The sequence below is a fragment of the Ostrinia nubilalis genome, chromosome 27, assembly GCF_963855985.1.
Source record: "Ostrinia nubilalis chromosome 27, ilOstNubi1.1, whole genome shotgun sequence".
NCBI lineage: Eukaryota > Metazoa > Arthropoda > Insecta > Lepidoptera > Crambidae > Ostrinia > Ostrinia nubilalis.
The window spans coordinates 7,699,279-7,724,487 of NC_087114.1; the positions used below are offsets into that span (position 1 = coordinate 7,699,279).

At 37.4% G+C, this 25,209-nt stretch overlaps 1 protein-coding gene across 2 annotated transcripts; it reads right to left on the reverse strand.

The window, feature by feature from the left end:
• Nucleotides 1-5,026: 5,026 nt before the first annotated feature.
• Nucleotides 5,027-24,393, reverse strand: LOC135084887 (3-hydroxy-3-methylglutaryl-coenzyme A reductase). Of its 2 annotated transcripts, none has more exons than XM_063979618.1 (2): nt 24,251-24,393; nt 5,027-10,421 (listed from the first exon to the last, which is right to left on the reverse strand). In XM_063979618.1, exon 2 carries the CDS (start codon nt 10,388-10,390, stop codon nt 7,853-7,855), a length of 2,538 nt encoding a protein of 845 aa, XP_063835688.1. In that variant the 5' UTR covers nt 10,391-10,421; nt 24,251-24,393; the 3' UTR covers nt 5,027-7,852. The 2 variants fall into 2 exon arrangements, with proteins under 2 accessions (XP_063835688.1, XP_063835689.1); XM_063979619.1 differs by lacking the exon at nt 24,251-24,393 and adding an exon at nt 23,884-23,902.
• Between the last annotated feature and the right edge of the window lie 816 nt (nt 24,394-25,209).

Below are 25,209 nucleotides of genomic sequence, written 5' to 3' on the forward strand. Positions count from 1 at the left end.
AATAGTGTTTTAGTTGTGAACGCCTGCGAAAGTAGTGAGAAGCTGTTGCATTAAAAAAGGTTGCCTTTAATCATTTATCAGGCACTTTCAAACTAGTCTTTAGCACTAATACGAGTACGTAATAAGATATAGCATCATTCTAGGCTCTAGCTTCATGTGCAGCCATCTGAAACTAAAAAACATTTTACAGATTAATTAAGGTATAATTGCTAATCGCTTAATTAATGTTTTAATTACGCCGCGTCGTACATTCTGAACAAGGAGGCCAGTGAAGCGGACGTCAAAAATACCGATCAGAAATAAAAATGTTCACGTTTCTCACAATTATCTTAATTAATTATTATCTACGCCTAAGTAGTTAATAGATACAAAACTATCTACTAAACTGAGTATGATGGTTGACGGTTTCAGATAAAGAAATATTAAACTCTATAATAAATCCTAGGTTAGTGTGCTTAAAACCCTTGAGTAGAGGTCGACAACATAGTAGGTTACTTTTGATCATAATATTTATTTGGGACAGCATGGATGACTATCATAACTACGTAGGATTCTTACATACCTACATTATAGCTACGAGGTAATGCTACTGTGTATGGCGTTATTCTTCAGTATTACGTCATATTTTTACACTTTGCACTGAGGTAAATATTAAAAATTAAAGAATTGACGACAAACCGATTAAAATTCAAAACAATAGGTACTTACTCGGTGTTCGAACTTTATAGCTACTAGTACACAGTTCAAATACCTACCTACTTATATTTCTTTGATCTATTGTGTGTCATCAATTCGCAGAGGTGTAAAACCTGCCGTTTCTAAGTTTTCATATTATTTTGCTTGTCATGATGATTCGAGTCATTGTGTTTGTTTACCATTTTTTAACATAACACTGCAAATCTGCAAACCTATCCTTCAACATTCTACGGGCAAAAGCCAAAGGTCGCGGTTAAAATTCAGTAGATATTTTTCAAGTTTTGATATTAGTTTGAGGTAAGTTTAGCAGCTAAAATGCATTTAAAATCCTATAAGTAAAGCATCTGAGGTTTCAAGAAATTATTATGTCGGAGTTTCAAGAAATTAAGTCCTAAACCCTCTTATTTAAGAGTCCTAGGTCCCTTATTCAAGCCTCCTTAACTCTATACCAGAATTAATCAATATTGGTTCAGCTGTTTAGATGTTAAAAGATTCTAATAAGCACTAACTGTAATAATATTATGTCTTTAAGATAAGTAATGTTGTACTGTAGGTAAGTATATTTAATAAGTAAGCAATAAAGAATAAAACATGGCACGCGTCACTTCGTTTCTTCAGCTGTTTCAATAAAGTTTAAATTTAACACGTTAAATGCGCATTAAAAGTTAAATAGGTACCTACTACTACTTACCTACTTACAAAAAGCACTAATTTTTTCCATTTTTGCGTCTTCATAATTTGCTTAAGATTTTTTCTTTTCGACATTCGCAAATTCATGTAAATTTTTGGCATGACTGTAGGAAGTGGTTATCTTTTTGGTAAAAGAAGTATTTTTATGCTATTTCCAAAAGAAACCTGCCTGAAAAATTCACTAGTCAACCTACCTAATAACTCAAACTGTTTGTTAACCTTTGCACTTTGCACAGCAAAGCCTAGGTAAATTCTAAATAGAGTTAAGTAGAAGGACGTTTTGCAAAATAAGATGCGCAAACATCTATGTTGCTAGTTTTATGCCCGTTTTCACTATCAATAAAATCAATCCCTAATTTTTAAGTGACCCCTACATATGTAACAAAATTCCTGTATGTTACCACAGGGAAACTGGGAAATTAGGGATTGATGGTGAAAAAGGGCATTAATTAAGTACTTAGTACTTTTTGTAAGAGACTGAATATGAAATCTAGTACCTCCATCCTCAATTTTAATTCGAGTGACATCTGCTCTTTTGCAGTGTATCAAGGCTTTAAGATGCTCAGATGGACTGGGACATCAAATTATCGGTATCGTGTGAAATATTCTTCAAGGTGTTATTGTATTTTCGTAATTCGATAGGTTTGCACAATTTCCCAAATAAAGACGGACGAACGGCCATCACGGATGACCATTGTAATTTGTGTAGTTAATTTTAACTAGAAGGATAACTGTTTAATTCCTAGATGGACAGTCAAAGTTCATTGCAATATAATTTGTTTCCCTGTAAAATGTTGTTGTTAAGTGTTCACACGTCATAAAAGTGATAAAAGTCAACAGACTATATTTATTTACAAGCTTTTCCTCAAAACGAATTGGCACAGTGGCGATACGTAGAGTAGAATTAAGTAAGTTTTTCTAGATGAAATGAAAGTATTACGAGGGAAGTCGAACCATAACTTCAAACTCCTATAATGTTTTTCTGATTAATTTCGTTGCGTGTCCAATGACAATTTAACTTTCCCCGGGACAAACTAGCTAGACCTCCACTGGTTGGGTTTTTATTGGCGGTCAAGCTGTAGATCCTGGGTACGCAGGAGTTGCAGAAGTCGGAACGAGAGGTGGCGTGACATAGGTAGGTACCTACTTAGTCTTGAGTGAGACTCTAACCAGCGAACCTGTTTAAATCTCTCACCTATTGAATGTACAGAATGGTTTATTTACAGGTAGTACCTAATAATACAATGGTAGTATGACACCCCGTGGGGGCATCACAAAAACCAACAAAGAGGACGAGGTTTAGCAACCCTGCTTACGTGACGTTGTCAACGTTCCCCGTCCCACGGCAATCGTTTCGTAAGTATTTACGTGCAGGGAAACACGTTTGCCAGATGCTAGCGAGCACACAAATGAATGACATTGTCTCTCCATTTCAAGCAGGTACGCGATCCCGGTTTTTCCCAGTGTAGAAAGGAGTTAGTTTAAAACAATGATATTATAGAACTATAGATATGTTACGTTCATAGAAATTACGATTTTAATCCGTGCCGAGCTATTCCAAATTGCACACATTGACAAATGTAACTGATAAGTGAAACAAAAGATACGAAATAGCACGCAAATGAAAGAGATAGCTATAGTTTTAACGATTCTGCACTAACTAATCTATGTCCGCAGCACACGCATCCTTATCGCTCTAACGTCAAAACAAGATCGCTTTCTCTTTCTTAACTTGAACATGGCGCATGGCGTCTTGATTGTTTGCATAAATAATTGAAAATATAAATACTAAATAATTTTGCATAATCACATGTGGTAAGAGATCCCTTGTATTTTGTTTACTTTAGAGTCATAATTGGTACACTTTCGAAACACACACGATGGCATTTTTTATTTATTTTGGTAAGAACACAGGAACTTACGGTGTGGTACGCACGCGATTGCGCACGACGCAGACCACACGAAGACTAAACACAAGACGTCCCAATTGGGACGTATTTGAGTATTCACAGCGCGAGCGCTTATAACATATCTGCTTTTGTTTTTATATAATATCATTGGTTTAAAACAATGATATTATAGAACTTTGTTTTTATATATCATTGGTTTAAAAGGAATGTAGAGTCAACAAGATTAACTCGAACTGTTGTGATAAAGCCAATCCCAAGCCAACAGAGGTATTTTTTCATTAGTAATTTACCTGAAAACGGTATTATTTGTAATAAGTGTAGAACTAGAAAGGTACATACATACTACAAGTTCACCTATTGGCGCCATTTTTGAGTAATATGACTTATTTGTGCGCCATTTTGTGTTGTGGCGCCAACTAGTGATTATGAAAACTTTTTAATTTAATTTAAGACACCCGTATGGGCTTACTCCATCCACCTCGATTGTGGCCTGTTCTCTTCCGCAAACACGAACATTCTTGTAGAGAATGTTTGCGGTGAAAGTAAAAATCCTTGGGATGCCCACGGTTTTGACGGCAACAGGTAGTGCTCAGGGTCTCTTTGTTGTTGATGATGGATGCAAATTAGTTACTATGAAATAACTTTGGCAAAAAATAAGAAACAAAGCCAGAATGTATCCTGTCTATTTTTGGTTAGATATGGCGTAAATCTCTGCCTCTCATTTTATATATTTCAGCAAAATTTATAAAATGACTCCTAAGTAAGTATGTATATTAGTTTCAAAAGTTAGTAATAAGATCCCGTTGGGTACGTTACAGCATTCTCAAAATAACACAGCATTTCTTATACCTATCATATTGATTGATGCAATTTAACTAGTTGATGGTGAAACTAAATAAAAAAAAGACAGAAACATAAAAGAAAAGGAAGGAAATATAATAGACAAGCACAATTTAGGCAGTCTTATCGCTAGAAAACAGCAAACTCTTCCATTCAACTAAGTAGGTAACTCAAAGCACAGGCACAGTATGTTTTATCTTTCAGAGATAGCGACAGGCGTGTTCTCTATTTTAGTTATTACTAGGTAGTACTTACAACTAGGACAGTCACCGAATTACTTCACGTAGGATGTAGGCAACTGCATCGCTTGCATAACAAGCTGGGTTCATTGTAATGCAGCTACCGTCGTATCACATTGGGATCTTGACGATTCTCTGACGCGCTTCCTTGTATACAGAATAAATAAGTAGTTAACTAAGTGACGTATACCTATACCTAATTTAATTTAATAGCATGAGTGGCAAAAAAACAAACAACAAGTCCTATTTTGTGCAAATATGAACTCAAGGAAGTTTAGGAGTAGAGACCTACTCTGGATACAGATTTCTATTCAGTAGGTTGAGTATTCGTCTTCTTTTCCTATCCTGCCTGAGAGTTAGAACCTGGGAATCGAACCCAGTACCTCGAGTCGAACTCAAACCTCAAGTCCTATAAGCCTTCCCGAAGACTGCAGACTTTTTGTTAGCCGATAGTTTAGTCGGGCAGTTAATCATTAGGTAAATGTGTAAGTGCGCACATTACATCGTTTTGGTATCAGCCGATTCCTCATACAAATTGGAATCTGACCCAACTGTCAACCGAAAAATCTGCAGACTGCGTGGTGTCTAAAACCACTGGCAATATGACATTTAAGTTATGAGCAAAAAGAGGAATGTAATAAAATCCATGCATAGTGTATAAATATTTATTGTAGACTTTCATTCTCATAATATCTGCGGTTGGTCCCTAACCACTAACAAATAAAATAAATTAAACAAAAACAAAACATAGACGCTCGCAAACATGAATACATAGTAATTATGTAACAACTATACATAGGTAATATTTAGAAATAGCACTTATATTAATCGTTGATACAGAATCACGCCACAAATTTTCAAAATGGCGCAGTAAACTGCTAACGATATGCCAAGGACCAGTCCTTTCATAAAAGAAGTTCTATGTTTCATAAACATTTGCCATACATAGAGTGGACACGATTATAAGAATTCTAATTAAAATGTTACTCATAATTCGATTAATTTTAGGTCTAGCTCTTAAATTTGTGATGGACGTCAGCGAGACGTCAGCCCCCCTAGACAAAAAGCACTTTTTGATCGAATCGAAAATCGAATCCGTCAAAACTCCATACAAAAAAGGGGCTTTTCGACCACTTTTCGACTGGTTTGCGATTATGATTTGCACTTTGCAAAACGCACTTTTTGATCGAATCGAAAATCGAATCCGTCAAAGCTCCATATTACAAAAAAGGGGCTTTTCGACCACTTTTCGACTGGTTTGCGATTATGATTTGCACTTTGCAAAACGCACTTTTTGATCGAATCGAAAATCGAATCCGTCAAAACTCCATACAAAAAAGGGGCTTTTCGACTGGTTTGCGATTATAATTTGCACTTTGTCTAGACCCACAGATCTTCTTTAGATTTGTATGCTCTGTCACGTCATAATATGTCAATGTTACCCCTCCCGTGCTTACTAGTCCAGTCATTATAGTAAGTTCACCTCGGAATTCGAGATACCCAGCTGTAAGTCTGTAAATACGTGTATATTGACACCCTAAAATTTGTCTCAAAACCTACATATGGTAGGGTGTAAGCAACTATTAAATTTCAAGGTCAACGGTCACAAAAATCGTTTTTTTGCGCTTTTTTTAGAAATATCTCATTTCCTGTGGGTTTTTTGCTATTTGTATTTATTATCAATATTGTAGAATACTAAATTCTCTACAAATTTTGTTTAAAAACTTTTTTTATACGGTGAACCGTTTTCGAGATAGAGGGCAGAGAGCGCGCGGTCACTGCATCACTTCAGGTCTACTTAAGCGGTTTAGATTTTTCATACAAAAGGATTTTCCTGCTAATTCCTGTGGGAATTTCGGGAATTCCTTGTTGTAACTAAGCTTTGAGTTTACTAAGGTACCTACATGCCAAATTTCAAGCGTCTAACTTCCGTTAAGCGTTTAGATTTTTCATACAAAAGGATTTTCCCGATAATTCCTGTTCCCGTGGGAATTCCTAAGTATAATATAACCTGCCCAGGTGTATGAAGAATAATTGTACCAAGTTTCGTTAAAATCCGTCGAGTAGTTTTTGTTTCTATAAGGAACATACAGACGGACAGAATTCTATACATGAAATATATTTTCAAAATAACTATCAGGGGGTGATTAGTGATCGATACTGATGCCAAAAATGCAATCAGTAAAATTTTTGTCTGTCTGTCTGTCCGTCTGTATGTTCCTTATAGAAACAAAAACTACTCGATGGATTTTAACGAAACTTGGTACAATTATTCTTCATACACCTGGGCAGGTTATAGTTTACTTAGGAATTCCCACGGGAACAGGAATTAGCGGGAAAATCCTTTTGTATGAAAAATCTAAACGCTTAACGGAAGTTAGACGCTTGAAATTTGGCATGTAGGTACCTTAGTAAACTTAAAGCTTATTTACAACAAGTAATTACCGAAATTCCCACGGGAATTAGCGGGAAAATCCTTTTGTATGAAAAACCTAAACCGCTTAAGTTGACCTGAAGTGATGCAGTGACCGCGCGCTCTCCGCCCTCTATCTCGAAAACGGTTCACCGTATAAAAAAAAATTTTAAACAAAATTTGTAGAGAATTTAGTATTCTACAATATTGATAATAAATACAAATAGCAAAAAACCCATAGGAAATGAGATATTTCCAAAAAAAGCGCAAAAAACCGATTTTTGTGACCTTTGACCTTAAAATTTAATAGTTGCTTACACCCTACCATATGTAGGTTTTGAGACAACTTTTAGGGTGTCAATATACAAGTATTTACAGACTTACAGCTGGGTATCTCTAATTCCGAGATTCTTACCTAATTTAAGCTTAAATGACTGGACTATACATATTAGATAGGTACCTACTGCTTTTCAACGTTTACTTACTCATTATAATATTGCCCATGATAAAAATCTCAAAGTTACAAGATTCAATACCTTATTGTCGTCTGTAATCTACGTTGCTTTGGAGGGTAATCAATCTTTAGCTTCGAACTTCTGATTAAGTCAACTGGGATAGTTTAACTTTACTGGTTGTACAGGAGTTGCAGCGGTGGGAATATTCCCAATTCCTCAGAATCTTCAACCATGTGGCTACTGTGTATTATTCCACGAAAATACGTTGAACTTCTTTCATGAGAAGGACTTAAATCCAGTCTTAACTTACGGCCATAATATAGTTATCTTTTAAAGTTTAAGTACCGATTTGAGGTTGCCTTTAAGCCACGATTTTAACGAGACAAAGGCTCGAAGCACTGGAATAGTTTTAAGCCTATCTTATCATAGTAGAAAGTAATTGTTGAACACTTTAATCGCCTACGGGACTGACCAGACGTTAACCGTCTTCGTAATCTACCAACAATATCCTAAACTACTTATAATACAGGTTAATACATTAGGCGTAAAGATATTGGCTGTATGCCAAGCCTCTATATTCGAGTTGCGTTCTACAACCATCTTCCGAGGTTATAATTTAGGCACTTCTAAAGCGATTGTGTTGTATTCCGCGTGAGCTGTATTTGGTACGTTGATGTTGGATCTGTTGTGACGCATATGCGACTTAACGAGGTCCGAATTGACCAGCGCAGCCATCAAACTCAGTTCCCCAGCTAGCACAGTCGCGCAAATAAGCGATGCGAGTCTTGCGGAGTTTTCCGCAGGGCGTACACCTGCTCCTTTGACTCCGAGAATCTCCAAACACGCTCCCTGCCCCGTCAAAACCGTTCCGCCCCCAACCGTGCCCACTTCCAAAGACGGCATAGTGCAAGTCACATACAAATCCTCTCCATTTTCCCCGTAAACTTCCATACTGGTCGAGCAATTGCTGCTAGTAACATTCTGAGCCGGATCTTGGCCTGTCGCTATGAATATCGCGGTCACCATATTCGCTGCATGAGCGTTATTGCCTCCAATGGACCCAGCTAATGCAGACCCAGAAAGATTTTTAATCTTGTTACATCTAGCAAGAGTTTTGGCGTCAGTTTTGAAGATGTTCCTCAAGCTTTCAGCGGTGATTACCGTTTCGCAGACAACCCTTTTCCCTCTGCCTTTAACCCAGTTGATCGCCGCAGCTTTCTTGTCAGAACAGTAATTTCCAGAGAGGCTTATAACTTCCATATCAGGGAAGTATTTCTTGAGGAGTTTGAGGGCATTTTCGGCGCCTTTGGAGACCATGTTCATGCCCATAGCGTCTCCGGTGGTTGCTCTGAAGCGTAAATAAAGAGTAGCACCGTCTACACCTATGTGGACCTCTTGTAGTCTTGCAAAACGCGAGGTAGAGTCGAAGGCTTCTTTAATAATCTCGTAGTTGTCTTTGTTGTCCATCCATTGACGGCAGGCGTGAGCGCGCACAACGTTCGGAAGCCTAACAGCCGGTGCTCTGGTCATTCCCACGTCTTCAACTACACTGGTCACTCCTCTTTGACCGATTGCTTTCGCTCCTCTATTAGTCGATGCAACCAAAGCACCTTCGGTCGTAGCCATTGGGATCATATACGGCTTCCCGTCTACCACTAAAGGTCCAGCGTATCCTACAGGAACTCCAATAAAACCGATAACATTTTCGCAGCACGCGTTCAAGACTTTACTATAATCGTAGTTTAGGTACGGCAGTTGTTTGATTGCGGTTTCGTTGTCGAACCTAGCAGCGATGACTCGGCGTCTCAAACGGACGCCTCGAAGCGGATCCCCTAACACAGCTTCTAGCTTATGCAATGGTATATGAGATTGTTCCACGAGCATTACCACTTCTTCGTCACTCAAAGAGGTACATGCTCCTTCAGATCTGTATATTTCTAAACACTCGGCCATCGGCCGCTTTTTAGAGTTCAGTTTCGATGCAGAGGAACTTGGAGATAATGTGGGCCACAGATCTTCCTCAACAGAAGTAGTTTCTTCTGTTTGGGTAGACACTTCCGAACCGGTATCGTCCCCCAGAGAAAACATGGGTTTTCTAGCATTCAAAGCGTCTTCCTTCTCATTCTGTATCACTTCTTTCACTGTCATATCGTTCATATCGATCACCCAGTTCCTCTGTTCTTCGAAGAATATGAATTTTATAATCAAAGCGCATAACAGAGTCGCTATGACGATATAGTCGGCGCTGACAGAGAACCATTTGACGTAAGAATGGAAAAGAACGTTGTCATGGGTAGATGGAGTCAGGTTGTCGCTTGGGCCTTCGACTATGCCATTATCGACGCTCCATGGCCATCTACTGGTCAAATGAACGCACAGTAAACCAGCTGCCATTATCATTTTCACTCTTTGCACCACTGGGTTCGGTTTCATATCGGCCTCCGAAAATGGGCTGTCACGAGTCATGTCCTTTCTCCCAGAAGCAAAATCAGACACCAATGACAGACACGCAGGGTAGAAAGTCACAAACACTAGATAGTCTACTAACAAAGCTAGACACGCGAATGTGCACATGTGCTCTAATCTAGGAACTCCTGATAACGCACCGACACCCACTAGTAACACTGCTAGTAAGGTATCCAGAGTTGCTGTGGGTCCAAGAAGCGCTAGGGCTCTTCCCACCCTCTTCCCTTGGTCTTCACCAGCGCACCAGCCCGCTTTGGCCATTCTGGCGCCTCTAGCTACATCTGCGACTAGCAGAAATAAGAACGGGGCGTCTTTGATGCTGGCTAGCTCGCTCCAGAACAACCCCGCAAGCGCTGATGTGAAAATAAAGCTTGCAAAAGTAGAGAACACTCCAGCAATGATCAAAAGGTATTTCGACGCGATTTTCTGGAGGTTGGAGACTTGGTAATACGCGTAGAGGAGGGCAGCGCAGCGGACGAAGGTCATGATGACGGCGTCTGCCGCTTGGTACTCCGCTTCGAGGCCAGGACAGGCGCGGGCCCAGCCAGCGCACCGTTCTGATCTGATCCCGGGGCCATGGCGTTCAACGCTGGCAGCGCAAGCCAACAAGGCGAGGGTGGCGACGATGACCTCCCACTGGTGTTTCGCGCAGAACTCGCCGTGAGCACCCCAGACTTTCATGTCTACTTGACAGCTGCTGAACAGCTTATATCTGTGGGCAAAGAGAAGGGTCTGTTAATGGGTGCGGTTGACCGAAAAAAGCGCTTAAAAGCAAAATGGCGATAGTTACGACAGTTTTCATTTTCACACTAGCACTTGGAAGCGCTTGCAAGCAAAATGGCGACAATACAGTTGTCTTAGCTTAGCGATCACCATTTTGCTTAAACTTCAACCACACCAACGCGTGCAGATCGCCATTAAAGGCCAAAGACAGGTCGCGCGACCTATGACAGTTAACGCGACTTGTCATTTCCCTATGATCGCGCCGGCGATGGCGATCTGCACGCGTTGGTGTGTTTGAAGCATAAGTTTTTTTTTTTTTTTTTCAATGGCAACCAAACCTCTCTGGGAGGTTTATTTCTGCCAATGTCGAGTGAAAATTGACATAGTTATCAATAGAACGTGGGTGTTTCAGTTCTATTTATTTTTCATGGATTCCGTGGAGTTAAGTATGCTCGTAAGCAGGTTTCAAGACGCCACCGGGTCCAAAGCGGGTTGTTCATACAACAACCCACTCGACACTCGATGCGCGCTCAAATTCGAAGTATTTCAATGTTTTTTATAATTTATCACTTCACTGCACTTTAGAACACAAAATAACACCAAATTTGTACACTAAAGTCCATTAAATAATAAATTAAAACCATTAAAACAGATCGATCATGCTTCCCGTTCAACTACCCTCCACGGAATCGAAGCATAAGTTATTCGAAGTGCGTAGATGTGTTGTCGCCAGCTGTCAGATTAAAAAGAAAGTTCTTGACAGCACGCACGCACTAATTTAAAGTAGGCAAGTAATGGTTGTCCACAAAGTAATATTGCTATTGTAATTTTACGCCCGTTTCCCATATTCAATCCTTGTCCAAATCCGGATTTCAACTGTCAAATTTAATTCAGTTTTAGTTAAAATATCCACAATTTTCGCTGCGTTTACACTTTAAATTGTTTAAGTAGTCTAATAAACATATTGAAATTTGTCAGTTGATGGACGGATTTGGATTAGGATTGAATATAGGAGACTTTTAAGAATTGAAGGTTCTTCTATTCTTCAAAATCCAAATTCCTCAAAAATCTGTCATCATCCTGTGTTCTCTGAATATCGCTAGAATAGATCGCTATCCAGCGATAAGAGCAGTTAAATAATGTCGTTTTAGTTATTTTTTCTTATAATGGGTCACGTTTGTAGTTCAGCAGTGGACGTCCTATGGCTGAAATGATGATGATGAAGTCACGTTTTGTGTAATGTGCAATAAAAAGTATTAACTACCCAACCAGTGAGCAGTAATAAGCACATGTAAGCACTTAGTGTACGGTGCATTTATTAACCCATTACTTCCCAAGCATCGAAATCTTTGGAATTTTTTGGTCAAATCTTGAAACTAAGTTCATAATAGGCTAAGAAAAAATAATAAAAACAAAAAAATATAAAAAATTGTACCTTTAATGCTGAGTCAGCATGTCCTATAAATATGACAGTGGGGACATGTGATCAGAAATAATAAAAGATAACAATTGTAAGAAAATTAGCAGTATTTGAAAATTTGTCCGTAAACAGCTTTAAACATAAAGTTTTAGGAACTTATTTTGTATGGTAAGGTATAAAACAATCACTGCAGAGTGTTTTTTTCACATTTAGCGCAAAAAAAAAGAGTTTTTTTTACAATCTTCTCCCTGGCAATGCCTCTATTTGTCCCTCTTCGTCATAATATAGTCGTCAATATTGATTATATTGTCAAACCTCACAGGTTGTAAAAGGCGTTCATATGTACCTGGTGCAGGTTTGTTTGCCTTGCCTCCCGATTTTTTTATCCAAGAAAAAACTCTACGCTTGAAATCTTTCTAGATTTCAATGTCTCATCTTTATTTACCTCGTTGTAAATAATAAATAATCCATGCATTTACTAAGGACATGTCTAAAACACGAATGACTAAGGCCAATACCATTTTTTGCCTCTGAAGCTGAAGATAATCTATTGATTACAGAATTGGACGAAAGTCAACGATAGAAGAGCCTCTCAACAAATGGGCCTCAGAAAATGGACAAAACAAAAATCATGTCTAATGTCCGTGTTGCACCCACTCCTCTGAAGGTTGGAGACTCTACACTCGAAGTTGTTGACAATTATGTATACCTGGGACAAACAGTCCAGTTAGGTAGGTCCAACTTCGAGAAAGAGGTCAATCGTCGAATCCAACTCCGATGGGCAGCGTTCGGGAAGCTTCGCCATATACTCACGTCCGAAATACCGCAGTGTCTCAAGTCGAAAGTATTTGACCAATGTGTGTTGCCAGTGATGGTATACGGATCTGAGACGTGGTCGCTTACTATGGGCCTCATAAGAAGGCTCAAGGTCACCCAAAGGGCGATGGAGCGGGCTATGCTCGGAGTTTCCCTGCGTGATCGAATGAGAAATGAGGAGATCCGCAGGAGAACCAAAGTAACCGACATAGCTCGCAGAATTGCTAAAATCAAGTGGCAGTGGGCGGGGCATTTCTCATCACCTCTCTTTCTAGGCAGTTCTCGAGTGGCGACCACGGGCTGAAAGACGTAGCGTGGGCAGGCCTCCTACTAGGTGGACCGACGATCTGGTAAAGGTCGCGGGAAGAGCCTGGATGCGGGAGCCCAGGACCGTTTATTGTGGAAAACCTTGGGGGAGGCCTTTGTCCAGCAGTGGACGTCATTTGGCTGAAACAAACAACGATAGAAATATTTGAAGTTTTGTGAAATTTTTGTTCACTAATCCCCGTTAACGCCAATTGGAGCTTATAAAACTTATAATGGGGAATAATGAACTAAAAAGTTCATTAATCCCCATTACGTTAAAAATAAAATCCTAATATAACGGGGATTAATGAACTTGTTAGTTCATCATTCCCCATTATAAGCTCCAATTGGCGTTAACGGGGATTAGTGAACAAAAAGTTTACTCTTCCCCGTTGACGGGGATTGTCAATGGGGAATAGTGGAATAAGCCCATTGTTTTGCGGTATTAGATACCAGCTGAATTTCAGAATATACTGGATTACCAGAACCTTCTTCCATGTCAGTCATTTCGTCCACTTCGTCCGGAGGTATTATGGCTACTTCATTATCGTCCAACTCCTCATCACTACAGTTTTCTTTATATCTGTTCGGCAGAGACCTTTTGAGTAATCTAAACACAAGACCCGCAAGAAACAAACAATTGATACGTTTGAACTAGTGCTTATCGTTGCAGACCCGAAAATGCTTTCGCGGCAAATTGTATAGACATGTTCCCAGTGTCATATTTATAGTACGGCTTATTTTGAAACATTACCACAAGTTTTAAAATTATGTTTTGTTAATGTTTAATTTTTTTATGTATTGATAGATGTCTAAGGATCAGTTTTATGTAAATTGGAGTTGACCAGTTTTATTATATTATGGTATATAAAATCAAAATATGATGCTTCTTTTTGAGACAGCAAAAGTGTTAATTTGAAAAAATTACATTAAAATAACGGATACACTTTTTGCAGCCGAAAAAAAATATTTTATTAGAATAACAGTGCAAGAATACGATTTTTGTCAAAAACAATAAAAATTAGTTAATTAACTTGTAAAAAAAAAATGTCGAATATGGTGTCCTAAAAATAGGACAGTGGGGAGGAATGGGTTAAAATAAATAATTTAATAATTATAGTTTATGAAAATAAATTCCGGCAGTTAGAGGTAAGATAGCCAGTTCCTCCGTGGTTAAGGATTCCGGGTGAAGCTCGCTTCCACCTTCGGCCTGATCGTCACTTACCATCAGGTGAGATACAGGCCAAGAGCTTCGTTGTGGATAAAAAAAATCAAATGACTTCTGTAACTGACTGACTAAACATAAAAAACAATAATATTTTCTAGAGTACGAGTTCATCATAAATAAGTACTTTATAAGTGCGTCATTATTATTGTGCCTTTTAATTTATAGCAGTTTAATTAAGAATAAACCATTAAAACTAGGAATAAGGTGACTTCATTCCCTATAATAGCTTTTACACGTGGTTGAACTCGTGAAACGATAATTAAATAAATTAAAGGTTTACCTTTAATTAAGTACAATAATAGTAATTTTAAACCTTTTAAGTCATAACAATCGAATTTTTCATTGGTTTAGGGCTTAAGACAAGCGGTCAAAATATAGTGGGAAGAATATTCCCACTGCCTTTTAAAGGGTTAACCGACTGAAAACGAAACTACTGGACCGATTTGAAAAATTCTTTCACCATTAGAATCCTATTTTAATGAACATAGGCGATTCGAAGTTCATGAAGTCAGCTAGTTAATAGCAAAAAGTGAGTTCTAAAACGTCAAACTATATAAAAAAATAAAGTATAGAAACGGCTAGCAACTTGATACAGTTTACTGGACACATTTGCTCATCTAATCTATACTTGGACAACCTTGAGAGACTCGTTTGGACGATTTCACATGATTTTTCCAACCGGTTTTGGACATAGCCAAATATGTGTCTAGGTTGATGGCGGAGGTATGCCGTAAAACTTGTAGAAAAAGACGAGAAAATGCCTATGCTAAAATATTATATGCTAAAATACTAAATGCAAAAGTAGGATGAACTCTGGATTAAAATTACATTTCCATACTAAATGACAATTTAAGCCAGAGTCCAACTAGAAAGAAAGAAATATTTATTACGATGAACATCACTTACGCCCGATTCCCACATTCAATTCTTGTCCAAATCGGGATTACAACTGTCAAATTGAATTCAGTTTTAGATTATATTTCCAAAATTTTCGATGCATTTACACTTTAATATTGTTTAAATAGTCTTATAAACAATATAAAAATGTAAAAACATCAAAAACCGCAGTTATTTTGGCCAAAAACATATTAAAAAATGACAGTTGACAATCCAAATCCGTATAATTTGGATTAGGATTGAATATAGAAATCCAGCATTAGTGAACATAAAATACCAGCTAGAGAACAAAGAAAGTATACGGAAGAAAGACAGAAATAGCACATAAATATTACAAGAAATAAAAAGTGAACTGAGCAGTGCCACCCTGTTGCAACAGCGATGCCCATCTCAATGGGACTCCACTCAGCATATGCCGTGGCCCACGGTGGGGAAGGCCACGATGTCAACTAGGGTGCAATTTTTATTAATAAGTGGATATCTGTTTAGAATTTGTAGAAAAAGACAAGAGAAATTAGTTACCTACTTAGGCAAAAATAATAATGCCGAGAGTCAAATATAAATGCGAAAATGGCACGACGAGAGTTTCATGCCTAAACAACTGAACCGATTTTGATGTTTGGTATTTGGTATAGAGATAGTTTGAGTCCCGGAAATGGAATTTTTTTACCGCGGTCTTTTAAAAAAGAGCGGGAGCAATATCTATTATTATAAGTATATGCAAAGATTTTAGCAAAAAATGAATTTTTGGCAACAACAGAAAAAATTCGTTCCGTATGTCATGACCTTTATTTTGTCAATACAGGTACATAGTCTAAAGTGTCTTTACGTAAACTACCTACGTCGTAACTTTTCAACCACCTTTTCTTACGAAAAAACTATTTAAGTAGTTTTAGATTTTTTATGACTAATTTAGTGCTATACATGATAACTGAAAAAAACTGAACTTAATGGTTGATATAAATGTCAGATCAAATCATTTCATTTCTAATCTCTACAAAAAAAAATATATGCATCATTTTAACAAAAAAAATCTCTACATTTATTAGCATATTTGAAGGCCGTTAAAAGATATACTTAACAAATCAAATTGAAAAAAATATTATGTCAGTTAATACAGTATCTACGAAAGTTGTTAAATTAACAATCAGACAAATTGTTATAAAAACATTGTCCCAAAATGCCATGGGTAACGCCATTCCTTAACTAGATATAGAATCTAGGTAGACCAGTGGCGTAGCTAGGTAACCAAGGGCCCTGGGGCAAATAAAAAAATGGGGCCCCACTGCAATCTAAACTGGTTAGGATTTATCAAGTTTATTGTCATTAAGCTTACTTACTCATGATACAGCTTTCGAATTTCTCCCTATTTATTTTGAAAATGGGAGAATATTTCAAAGTTCAGTTCAATTGATATTTTCTGGTACGGATTCGGGGGCCCCAAGCTTGGGGGCCCCGCCTTGCCCCTGGTAGAGACATTCGCTTGTGACTTATTACATCCTGTAGAAATAGGCTATGAATACAAATGGATGGTTCAAGGTCACGCCAAAACGAGTTCTTCGTTTATTTTGGGCCACCGACTGCCATTATTCTTTCTTTTTAACCGACTTAACTTTTTAACAGTCATATTACATAATCAAATTAATTGTCTGGGGGCCTTAAGAGAAGCGAATAAGGTTAAAAATATGATGGGAAATATATTCCCACTGTCTTTTAAAGGGTTAAAAGAAGTAGATTTTTACCTAACTTGAAAATAATGAAATTAAGCTTTTAAAAAGCGCTTTTACACTTCCACTGCTTCGGGAAAATTAATGGGCCAGTGCTAAGAAGCAGCGCAAGAAAGTCAGTATTATATCCGAAGTCAGGTCAATTACACAACGCTTTAAAAAATACTTTATTTGATAAGATATACATCCAAGTTGGTCCCATTTAAATTTTATCAAAATCGGCCAGTAGTTTAGTTTTTAAATCAAAACAATTGATAACTATGTCATCCAGATAAGCGAAATTGCGGATATTACTTTTCTGTGACTTTTTAGTGGCGCTTATGGTGATAAGTGCCTTTTTTCTGTAATGCCGATTTCTGCATACACAAGAGGGCTTAGTCACTAGTGTGAGTTTACATTAAACGTTCTCACTAGTGAGCGCGTAAAAATGACATTAGATGTATGACGGATGGTACAGCGCCCCTAGCGGAAACGTTCATGAACTAAAATTTTCGTACATTTTTTTAACGCACTCACTAAGTAGTGAGGACGTTTGACTAAGCCCACAGATCCGCATGCGTGTAAAATTAATCTACTAACACAATACGAAATGATTTCGTATTGTGTGCCGGTAGCCAATCCACGTACCGCGTGGAATGTGCATGTAGCTCGCGAAATAGGAAAAATATGTATGAAATAATTAAATGCGGAGCCCGCATGCGGATTAAAGGACGTAGCACACTTATCAGTTCGGAAAGCGTACTGCAACGCACACTTATCCGCACTGTAACGTGAATGCCTCGCGGTTGACAGTGCGCGAAAGGAGATGACAGCTCGCGAAAGGCGATACGATGTTGATCCCTTTCCGAGTTGATAAGTCTATTCGTGACCTGAAATCCGAATGCGTGCCGAAATCCGTATCACAGGAAAAAGGCACTAAAACAAACGCCCGTATTCACAAACGACGCTTGCTTAAGTGAAGCAGCAAATCGAATGCACAGCGTTGAATAGAGCTCTGTGATTGGTTCGTGTGTCAGTCAGTGCAGCGTCTTTCCGTTCTATACATAGCCAGAACGCAAGGGTGTGAAACTAATCGAGTATAGTTTGGAGATGACTTTTTTTACTAAGCTCCTCCAAACTATACACGACCAGTGTGCCTACCATGAGTTTACGTTAGGTGAGCTCGCTAGCGAATACGTCAAAAAATTCTATGAAGATTTTATTTCTTGAAAGTAGCCGCTAGGGGCGCTGCACAATATGTCATACATTTAAATGACATTTTTTTACGCAGTCGCTAGCGAGCACACCTAACGTAAACTCATGGTAGGCACACAGTACGCATATGCTGCGTACTGCTCGCGTATACTTTGTAGTGACTTAGGGCAAATATCTTACTCCAAAATATACATCGCCAGTACGCATACGGACTAATCACGTATGTATTGTAATAAGTGCGTGATTACAATTTATACGCGAGTAGTTGCATGCTAGTCATTTTGTCTTATTGACCTCTCTTTCTATTACATATTAATTAATATCTGCGTGTCTACTTTAAACATTGAATCATCTTTCGACACGTATTCTGCCATAGAAAAGATATTTGTTTTGGGGCTGATATTTAATTTTCACCAATTCTCGAATAACTCTTAAATTAAGAATTATGTAGGTATGGAAATATGTCAAAATGATTTTGTTCTTGAGATAAAAGTTAATAAATAAAATAAATAAATATCCTTAGACATTTTACACTGCGCTTCTAGTCCCAAACTAAGCAAAGCTTGTACATAATACTAAGTATTAAACATACATACTTAAATACTTTTTTTTTTGTAAATACATACTATACATAGAAAACACCCAGTCCAATACATACAAATATGTTCATGCACACAAATGTTTGTACTGTGCGGGAATCGAACCCGCTACCTCCGGAATAGTAGTCCGTTTCGAACCACTACACTAAACGGCCGATAATACAAACCTAGCATTTAAAGTCTCGCATAATGTATTAATAATGCACGTTGAACTTTCTTCTCTAACTCTCTCTCATTTTAAATGAATTTATGATTATGTACACTAGTAATTGTTATTTAATTTGAAATCTACCTAATCAATTTAATTTCAAAAACCACTTACAATAGTGCTAAAAATCTAGATTTATTATAGATTCAGTAAAATAATAATATTTTATGTAATAATATCGAATAAATGCAATTTTAAATATAATTCCATATTTTACTAAATCAATATCAACTAAACACACTCTAGTCAAGTGTAAGTGGTGTAGTAGAAACTAATCGAGTATAGTTTGGATATGACTTTTTTTACTAAGCTCTTCCAAACTATACACGATCAGTACGCAAAATTCGTGTATAGTTTGGAGTCACAGATTTACAAACGGGCACTACAAAATATACACGAGCAGTTTCCTATGGGTGCGTTCTGGCCATGTATAGAACGGAAAGACGCGTCAGTGCACCCTGTGCGTCCACGCGCGCTGTGAGACTCATCGTAATGTTTCTGAATACGGGCGAAAGTGTTGAAACGGGGAATATGCGCTACATTTGTGTTTTGACAGACCGATCCTAGCAAACGCTAGCAAACCGGTTCTAACCTATTTCTAAATATATCGCGCACGTCCCTGTTTCAAAAACCGGGAAAAAAACTATCCTATGTCCTTTCCCGAGACTCAAACTATCTCTATGCTAAATTTCATTAAAATCGGTTCTGTGGTTTAGGCGTGAAAGAGAGACAGAGTTACTTTCGCATTTATAATATTAGTGTAGATTCTTGTAATACTCGACGAGGATATTTCGAAACTTCCAGACTGAGATCACTCGGGTCATGTATATTTAGTGCTATACCTCAGTGTTAATTTGCACATGAATACCAGCTTCCTTCGTTGACTACGTTACGTCAATTGGTGCTCCTGCGTTTATAATACTAGCGAGTAGTTGGATGTGCAGTTTCACAGTGCAATGTAGATCAAAACGAACCTAGGTGGGTAATCGAAGACCCTGGTGCGAAATAATAAAAATAGTACAAATACTTTATTAGATAGACGCCCGTATTCACAAACGATGCTTGCTTAAATGAAGCAGCCAATCGAACGCACAGCATTCAACAGAGCTCTGTGATTGGTCCGTGTGTCACCCTGTGCATCCACGCGCACTGTGAGACCTCATAGTAATGTTTGTGAATACGGACAAGACACAGAAAACATAAAAATTAAAAAGAATAAAATAAAAGAAAAAAGTGCTAAAAAGGCGCCTGCTCAGTTTTAATCGGGACTCCTTGTTAGGATGTCCTTCGACAAAAAAAATTTTTAAAAGAATAGTCCCGAAAATCTCGCGAAAAGCTAAAATATGCTTGAGTTACGAGTGGGTTCATCACAATAGTTCAGTAAGCGGGCTTCGAATCCGCGTTCTTTGGATCTTGATTTGGCCAGTCCGATTCCGACACCATTGGTGATTGGACTATTATATCACTTCAACTGGGATCTCAACTGAACTGCTTCTGTACCAGTTGTTGTTACTTATCAAGACCAAAAAAGTTCCTTCTCCGTGGTTGAGGATTCCGAGTGAAGCTCGCTTCCACCTTCGGCCTGATCGTCACTTACCATTAGGTGAGATACAGGCCAAGAGCTTCCTCGTTGTTGATAAAAAAAATACAAATCCGACAAAATCTAGAAAACTAGTTTTAAGGAAATTAAATGACGAAAATCGGATGAAATCGTACCATTGAAACCGCTCTAGAGGTACTTCAAATTGGCTAATCTGCATCAGCAGCAGTAATAGAAAGAGTATTGTGGGAAAGGACAATGACCAAAAGTGGTCCAAATGTCCACAACTAATGAGACCTATATTATCATATAGTCCATTAAATAGAGATTAACTTTCAGTATGGGACGAAAAAAAAATAAGCTGTCAGTAAAAAGTTATGACTGTTTGAAAAATTGTAGTAGTTTACGCGCTAATCTCAGGAACTACTGGTCCGACTTGAAAAAATATTTTTGTTATGGATAGCCCATTTATCAAGGATGGTTTTAGGTTATATAACATCACCCTACAACCAATTTTCGCATTATTCCAAGTATTCCCATATTGTTGTCTTTCTTCTGACCTTATTTTTTTTTCTTTTAGCGAGAACCTAACACGGCACACTAAGCGACATAACATAATATGCATAGATTAGACCAAAATGTGCAATGGATAGAATGATATCAAGAACATTTTTCAGATGAAAAGGTGAAAAACATGACTTTTCATTCAGTAATAACTTTTTACTGACAGCATATTTTTGATTGCGGTTTGGTTATAATGAATCAGTATTTAGTAGACTATTTTACTACATAGGTCTCGTTGGTGGTGGACATTTGGACCACACTCCATACATTTTTGGTCATTGTCCTTTAGCTGAATAACTAAAAACACTAAAAAGATTTTTAGCTGAATAAATACTTTCGTGCGCCGCCCACTGCCACTTGATTTTAGCGATTCTGCGTGCTATGTCAGTCACTTTGGTTCTCCTGCGGATCTTCTCATTTCTGATTTGATTACGCAGGGAAAACCTTGGGGGAGGCCTTTGTTCAGCAGTGGACGTCTTTCGGCTGTATGAACGAAGGAAATACTTTGTGTTGGATGCGAATCTGACTCGTTTCTGGCCGGATTTTAAATCGATAATGTCATAGAATCCATTGCCCTTTCCGTTCAAGGCTATGAACTTCGTTATTACGACACCAACAGGTTGTTGCGATATTCGATCATAGCCCTTTACCTTGTCCTCAAATATCAATTAGGCAAAAAGCGTCAAAATCAATGTTAAATTATTCGTATTCGTTCAAAAGCAACGGCTGTGTGGTCCAGTAGTAAGAAACAGAGTGAGGCTCTCGACTCGAAGGTTTTGGGTTCAAGTCCTAGATGGCGAATTAGAAACATCTGACGGCCGATGGGGCAGCAAGGTTCTGGAGTGGAGGCCACGTACCGGAAAGCGCAGCGTAAGACGTCTACCCACAAGGAGGACCGACGACCTCATAAAGGTAGCGGGAAGGCGCTGGATGCAGGCCGCCACCAACCGGCCATTGTGGAAATCATTGGGGGAGGCCTATGTTCAGCAGTGGACGCCCTATGGCTGAAAATGATGAGGATGATATTTTCTATTAAACTTTCTGGGCAATTCGGAGGTGGGCACTAGACCATTCTGGAGTGGCCACGGACTATCGTTACAGTTGGCACCACTGGCGAGTGACAGGACCTTACTCTACAGTGCGTAGATCAATAAAGGATAGTGCCAGGGTCTGGACCAAATTGTGCCCAGAATGAAACCATAATGCACTATGGTTTCATTCTGGGCAGCACTGGGTCCAACTTCCATACATGGATTATAGAGCACTATCTTTTTATCGATTTTACGCGATAAGCCCATACATTTGTCGTCTAAAATCGATAAGATTTTATCACGGCGCGTATCGTACCGGGCAGGTCGTGAACTTGCGAGCCTTATGAACACACTAGAGAAATTGAGAATCAGTTATAAGAACCAACATGAAGAATAGTTCAAAATCCAACTTTATAACAGTAATACAATAGATATCAGAAAAATTTACCTACCAGATAGTTTTAATTTGTAAATCTCTTCACGTAGCACATCATTATGTACAAAAACACCTGAGCGAAGCATCAATTATTATTTTGTCTAGTTGCAGTAACTTTTAAGTTAAGTTTAAACTAAGTATGGCACTATTTTGAGCGTACGGAGAAGTATAAATATTTTGCTACAGGTCTAGCACTTAACTAAGTGCCTGACTGAGTTAAGAACATCATAATAATATTATGATGTGACAGAGCATATAAATCAGAAGGAGATCTGAAGTCTCGCTGACGTTTGATGTAACAAAAAGACCCATAAAAAGGTGAACTGTAAGGTCACCAAAACTATGCAAATTTATTATTTGTTGCCATCAAACATATTAGCATTGTAAAACAATTTTAACAATGACCTTACAAAAAATAATGATTTAAACAAGAAGGAAATCTGTCGCAATACAAATGGCTATGAAAAACTGGGGTTTGAACTTTATTAAACAAATACATTCAACAAAAAAGAAATTAGAATTTTGTTTTAAATATTATTATTATTGAAATAAATTCATTGGTTACCTAAATATTCGTACATAGGTATTTTATTTTAAATTGAACAAGAAAAATATGTTTTCAGCACATTGACCAACATTTTCCAATGTTCATTTATTAATTTTATGCCAGAATTTGTTAAAAACATATAATCTTTCTTTTTCTTATGCAGAACAAGGCAGGTATTTGACCACACATTGTTTGGTTATACTTTTATTTTGTTAGTAAATAGTGTACTTTAAAAAATTCTTTTTATTTTAAGGACTATACTTATTTATTTTATTAAATTCCTTCATTCCAAGTCACTTTCAAGTGTCATCTATCTAAATACTACATCATGAAAAGTTTTGATCTATTTTTGGAGATCTGTATTTCATTTTCATTACACACTTAATTAAAAACCTTGAAATTAACTTTCAAACATATATTGTATGTAGCAACTGAAAATTAAGCAATGAATTGGTAAAAAATTGCAAATATTAAGGAGAATACTAAATAAATAAAGTTATTTGAGTGAAAAATATCAAAAAGTTATTTGTCTAAATCAAAATACAAACAAATATGAAAGCAAATTACTAGAAATAGTACATCATGAAAAGTTTTGATCTATTTTTGGAGATCTGTATTTCATTTTCATTACACACTTACTTATAAACCTTGAAATTAACTTTCAAACAAATATTGTATGTAGCAATTGAAAATTAACCAATGAATTGGTGAAAAAATAGATAATATTAATATAAAGTTATTTGAGTGAAAATATCAAAAAGTTATTTGTCTAAATCAAAATACAAACAAATATGAAAGCAAATTACTAGAAATTGTACTTTTAAGGTTTGTTGACACACTTTCTTCAGCCAGAGGCGGTTTGTAAACAATATTTTGGTAAACTATAAAGTTATGATGATTTAGAAAGTAGTTATGAAGGTCAGAAGGCTCTCCATTACCTTTGTAGGTCACCAGAAATACATGATAATTGCCAACTACACAATTTTAATTGATATTCCACGATATTCGTTACATGCTCACGCACAGCACTGGCTAGATTGCGGACGAGTTCACATAAAAAAGGAAATAGAAAATTGAAAACTGCACATGCAATACCTGACCTACACAAGAATTTTTGTAGTTACTAACTGTAAAAGCGAGTAAGTACACTGGTGACATAACTGATGCGTATTCTCTATTCAGAGTGCAACGATAGAAATCTCTACTATTCAAATTTCCTTCAACACACTCAAGGAAAAAGTTGTTTAGAAAATTATTACAATTTCCCTTCTTTCTATACAAAAAGTAGGACAAAAAACTACTTACCAGTAGAAAAAATAAACGCAGGGATGCTGATAGGGATTTCCTACGCGATTTTGATTACGAAAGGGGCACTGTCGCGATGAGATAATCAGTTTTTGTAAAAATGTAAAATGAAATTAGGACTGACATGACACACCACTCGCCATTTTCGGGGTGAACTGATTAAAAAAGCGGTTTCTACTAGTTTCTACCATCTGTAAATGTCAAATTGAAAATGTTGACATCCTATTATATTTTCAGATACTTTCTACCAAATTAGCGACTTTTTTTAAATTTTTCGGAATCTTCTCAACACAGGTTTGTATTTTGATTTTAAACATAATTAATATAAGATTATAAAAATGATTAAATTTTAAAATTGCACGGGATACCCAGGATGGGACCTGGGATAATCTCGATAACATTATACTACACACAAACTTAATTTCACGATGTGAGAAAAATAAACAGTGTGAGAGCAGTCGCCCGGCAAGCCAAAGGTCATAAGTTCGATTCCCACCTTAGGAAATTCGATTTTTTCCAGTTATTTAAAACGAATAGGTACGTATCACAAAAAGGAAAAGCAATGAAAATGAATAAAAATGTTTTAATAAATTGCTTGTACAACAAACGCATCTACAGCGATTATTACCATCGCCGTAAACTTTGGTTGGAGATGACTGCCAAAATTATTCGTTTCTAGCGTACTATCAAATATTTCCCCTTTCCTAAAGCAATATCTTCTGAATGATAAGCGACTGGCATTTTTCGATGCTACCACTTCTTCTGTGTCCGTCAAAGCATTGTAGAATGAGACAAAATACGGCACAACTAGTGTTCTTCCAAACCAATACCAAAGTAAAATAAAAAATGCAGTTAGTAGGATCACTTGGCAAAACATGTAAAAGTAGTATGGGAATATAATAGCGTTTGGGGTCGTCAGTCTTGTTATTTTGCAAACTACCCATTGTATAATCATCCAA

Bases quoted from the DNA above. Each gene is read 5' to 3' on its own strand.
- LOC135084887 (XM_063979618.1), bottom strand. From the start codon at position 10,390: ATGAAAGTCTGGGGTGCTCACGGCGAGTTCTGCGCGAAACACCAGTGG.